Raw genomic sequence first — 5,000 nt, 5'->3', positions numbered from 1 at the left:
CAGCATGGCCTAGTCTTATTTGCCTTAAGGAGCTAAATGGTTGGGATACTGTGTCATGAACTGCTTTGTGGGTTTGTCTTGGTGGTGGTTTTTTTGTTTTGTGTTTTGTTTTTGTTTTTGTTGTTTTTTTGTTTTGTTTGTTTTGTTTTGTTTTGTAGATGTGACAATTTTGTGTTGACGCGGTAGAGTATTTGTTTGGTTTGACAGTCCTATTATGGCCCTGTGCGGTCGGCTGGACTATAAGTAACAAGAATAAGACCAAGGCATCTCATTTCCTGTTTTGTTGTTGTTGTTGTTGTTGTGTTTCGGGATTTTTTTTTTCAACGGAAGTGGTGTCGAGTATAATTAAACTGGGTTAGTCCTCACGGTTTGACACCTCCAGAAACTGAAACTGAAAGATATCAAGTATTATTTTACTTCTGTGTTATGAATTTTTTGTTTTTCTGGTATGCATTGGTGTGTGTGTGTGTGTGTGTGTGTGTGTGTGTGTGTGGTGTGCGTGCGTGTGTGCGTGCTTGCGTGCCCGCGTGTGTGTGTGCGTGTGCGTGCGTGCGTGTGTGTGTGTGTGTGTGTGTGTGTGTGTGTGTGTGTGTGTGTACAGACTGGCTGTACGGCTGTCTGAAGGGCATCGTGGGGCTGTTCCCTGAGCAGTACGTCAGACCTCTGGCCAGACATGAGGTGGAGACCTCCGACATGAAGGTAGGTGTGTGTGTGTGTGTGTGTGTGTGTGTGTGTGTGTGTGTGTGTGTGTGTGTGGAATAACTAAATATGACCCATAAGTAACCAGTGTGTTTAATAAGAAAGAAAAGCAATGAGTTAAATGGGGTGGGTGTTTCTTATGATGGTGAAATACATTACTGAAAAAAAAAAAAAAAAATAAGCCATGGAATTTGTGCGTGCACGTGTCTGCACAGTATTTGAAATCCACCTTTTGTTTTGTGTTTCACCAATATATACCCTAGTTTTGTTAAAAACAAAACAACCCCAAAACCGCGTCAAGTAATACTGTATGTTGTATGGTAAACCTGAATAAACACAAGAAGACCGACACTCAACGAGAAAGTGTGCATTCGAACTTCTTTGTCTGAAACAAGTTAATGTAATTGTAATTCTCCACATTCGTGCTGAATACATAAATCATGTCGTTAGGCAAATTTTACGTTGTGTTCAGTGCTGATTTTTAGTGAAACAATGATAATCCGTCCCAGCCACCCTCCCCCCGCCCCCTCGTCTTTGATCACCTGTAAACAGGTGTCTGGAGGAATGCCACCTTGTCGTGGTGGTGGTAGGTTGGGGGTGGGGTGGGGAGGTGCGTGCCTTAGAGACTCATAGAGCTATGCCGACGGGAAGCTTATGCTCCAGGTATGGCCACCCAAACCGGACAGGTGGAAGGGTAGAACCCGGAAGTGCGACCTGCAGGTCCTCCGGGTTGGGGGTTTAGGCACAGGGGCCACAACCCAATCTCGTAACATATAAAAATAAGAAAACTATTTTTTTTAAATGTCATTGTAACCAAATAGCAACAGAAGATATATTCGTTGCTGCCCTACATGCCAGAGGGCTAGATGTATTCGTTGCTGCCCTACATGCCAGAGGGCTAGATGTATTCGTTGCTGCCCTACATGCCAGAGGGCTAGATGTATTCGTTGCTGCCCTGCATGCCAGAGGGCTAGATGTATTCGTTGCTGCCCTACATGCCAGAGGGTTAGATGTATTCGTTGCTGCCCTACATGCCAGAGGGCTAGATGTATTCGTTGCTGCCCTACATGCCAGAGGGCTAGGTGTATTCGTTGCTGCAATAAATGCTAAAGGGCTAGGTGTATTCGTTGCTGCAATAAATGCTAAAGGGCTAGGTGTATTCGTTGCTGCAATAAATGCCAGAGGGCATAATGGGCAGTACAATATAAAAGTGTTTATACTTGTCGTCTTTCAGCCCAAATTGTACCAGTCGTCCCAGTCCCCACCTCAGCCTCTCCAGCATCCATCGAACAGGGTAAGTTTTTTTTTTTTTTTTTTTTTTTTTTTTTTTTTTGGTGTTTTTTTTTTTTTTTTTTTTTTTGGTGTTTTTTTTTTTTTTTTTTTTTTTTTTTTTTTTTTTTTGGGGGGGGGGTTGGTTTTCTTACGTTGTTGTGTTTTTTTTTTTTTTTTATACCGTAATTGTTTTTATTTCAAAGTACATATTTCATAACAATACTATTACAAACACGTAGTAGTCACACACACACACACACACACACACACACACACACGCACACGCACGCGCACGCGCACGCGTACGCGCACGTGCACTCACACACTCAGCTCTGGCAGGCAGATGACTCGCTGTGTGTGCAGCGCTAAGAACGTGGCCTTGGACCGAGGACAGGCGCTTCAGTATAAGAAGTATTCATATCAGTGAATCAAAATATCAAGCATGGGTGCGCAATTGCACCCGCTGTGTAGTGGAAAGGTAGGGGCTCGATAAGCATTTATATAAGTCAATCAGAATATCCAGGCTCTGTATGAGTGTTCATATCAATCAATCAAAATATCCAGGCGCTGTATGAACATTCATAACAATCAATCAGAATGTCAAGGCAGTGTATGAGTATTCATATCAATAAATCAGAATATCAAGGCGCTGTATTAATATTCATATCTGTTCAGTCAGAATATGAAGTATAGGTGCGCTATTTCACCTACGGTATAGTTGAAGTATTAATATTCATATCTGTTCAGTCAGAATATGAAGTATAGGTGCGCTATTTCACCTACGGTATAGTTGAAGTATTAATATTCATATCTGTTCAGTCAGAATATGAAGTATAGGTGCGCTATTTCACCTACGGTATAGTTGAAGTATTAATATTCATATCTGTTCAGTCAGAATATGAAGTATAGGTGCGCTATTTCACCTACGGTATAGTTGAAGTGTTGACCTGTAGCTTTTTATAGTTAAGTCTGACTTTAGAAAAAGAAAATAGTTACTTTTATTCTTTTATTAATAACTTATTCCTCATAAGGAATTTACACCGTGCCCCCCCCCCCCCACCCCCCCCCACACACACACACACACACGCACGCACACACACACACACACACACACACACACTTGAGCAACCAAAAACTCAAGACATCTCCATACGTGTACGTCATTCCTGAAATTGTCCCTGAAACGAGAATAGTCAACTGTGATCACTTGTTACTTAGAACAATTTGTAGGAAGGAAACAGCGCAATTATTGGAAAATCGATGTGAAAATTTTAAAAAAAGAGACAAAAATGAAAAAAAAAATGAAGAAACAATTTTTTTTGTGACCAATGTGAAAAAAAGAAGAAAGAGTCCTGGTGCTTCATGACCTGCATGCCACTGAGGCCACACACACACACACACACACACACACACACACACTCACACACACACACACAAAGTTGAAGGGTTAAAAGCCAGCCACCCGGTGGCCGTGACCACGTGTTGTACTGGACACAGGACGGTGCAGTGGTGGTGGGTGGGGAGGATGACCGCAGTGTCACCAGCCAGACTACCGTGCCGCCCCCAGACGGAAACTTTTCCATGATGGAGTTCGCACTGCGACATTTCCGTGAATCTTTGGACAAGTGAGTTGCGGTTTTTTTTTTGCTTGCTTGTTTGGTTGTGTTGGGTTGTTTTTTTGTTTCTGTTTTAAAAATCCTTTCTTGATTTGTGTTGGATATAGGATTTTAGGGTTTGAGAACACTTTGTAAGCAAAAAAAAAAACGAAAAAAAAAACATAGATCAATAAATAAACAAACAAACAAATAAATAAGTAAATAAAGACTTCTAGAAGGGGAGGTCACGTAGAAATATCCCCGAGCCAAGAGTTTCTTTGAGTCACCTGCTGATAAGAGTCAATGTGAAGTCTATCAGATGCAGATGATTCATCAGTTTCAATAACTCACGTAACAGAATTCCAGCTGGATCTACTCAGACTAGGCGTACGATGGCTCAGTGGTTAAAACGTGTGCCAGAAAAGGTGACTCAGTCCTGAAGTGACGACCACCCTGGAGGCACGGCTTCGAACCTGCTGAGGACCAGAAAAAAAGGCCGCAATACATGGGCATCCAGGAGTCATGACCTGGGTGTGGCCCGGCCCCCTTAAGAGTATAAGGAGTTAAGGGCCGAAACATTTGACTGAGGGGGGCTTCTTCTCTGAAAACTTGTACTGTCCAGCTGTCCCTAGAGTTTCTTATCACCGCATCCATTGCATGTTGTACTGGACACAGGATGGTAGCCGGTAAAAATCTTTACGCATGCGTGCATGGGCTTGACATATGCGTGCGCACATGTTTTTTTTTTTTTTTTTTTTTTTTTTTGAAAAAATACTTAAATATGTTTTCAACAGATGTGTCCGAAACTAGCATGCGCTTTATCTCATTTCATTGAAACAACGTCTGACGCGGAAACCCTGAAGATCTGAGTTTGTTTCAGTTTCTTAAAGAGGCGTCACTGCGTTCGGACAAATCCATTTGCGCTACATTACATCTGCTAGCAGATGCCTGACAGCAGCATAACCCAACGCGCTAGTCATGCCTTGAGTGCATGCATATATTTGTGTACTTATCAGAGTGGATTTCGTCTTGCTTTTTTCATTTTTCATTCCTTGAAAAATGCTTTTAAAATGACGTTCATGTATCTTCTCATTTATATGTTCCTTTACGTTCCATAAGTGTTCCTCATGTGTTGTTGATTTTCCAGGCAAAAGTTCATGCACAATGATATTTTCCCAGGTAAACATTATTGACAATAAAGCAAATTTCAAAGATGTAACCGCTTTCTTCTTGGCAAAATACTCTTATTTTACTGCTTATCATCATTTATTATATATTGCAAGCTTGCTTCTGATTTCTTGAAATATTATGTCTTCATGAAGCTTGTTTGTTGTATGAAATGTTGGAAATGATAACGCATATATCTTCTGTTCCTTTTGCTCCTGATTAGATAAGTATGCCAAAACATATATTCAGTCATGGTGGTAAAAACAA

General features: G+C 41.3%; 1 protein-coding gene across 2 annotated transcripts in view; it reads left to right on the top strand.

The window, feature by feature from the left end:
* LOC143284936 (unconventional myosin-XV-like) overlaps positions 1–5,000 on the top strand; it is a 186,892-nt gene that overhangs the window by 150,971 nt on the left and 30,921 nt on the right. The window contains exons 42-45 of one of the 2 annotated variants that reach the window (XM_076592107.1): positions 602–699; positions 1,934–1,993; positions 3,469–3,596; positions 4,714–4,745. In XM_076592107.1, coding sequence (XP_076448222.1) covers positions 602–699; positions 1,934–1,993; positions 3,469–3,596; positions 4,714–4,745 — 318 coding nt within the window. The remainder of the gene's footprint in view (positions 1–601; positions 700–1,933; positions 1,994–3,468; positions 3,597–4,713; positions 4,746–5,000) is intronic. The other variant, XM_076592104.1, reaches the window with a different exon arrangement.

Source organism: Babylonia areolata, chromosome 1, assembly GCF_041734735.1.
Source record: "Babylonia areolata isolate BAREFJ2019XMU chromosome 1, ASM4173473v1, whole genome shotgun sequence".
Lineage (NCBI taxonomy): Eukaryota > Metazoa > Mollusca > Gastropoda > Neogastropoda > Buccinidae > Babylonia > Babylonia areolata.
Note: the sequence above shows the minus strand (reverse complement) of the source record. Positions and strands in the feature narration are given on the sequence as shown.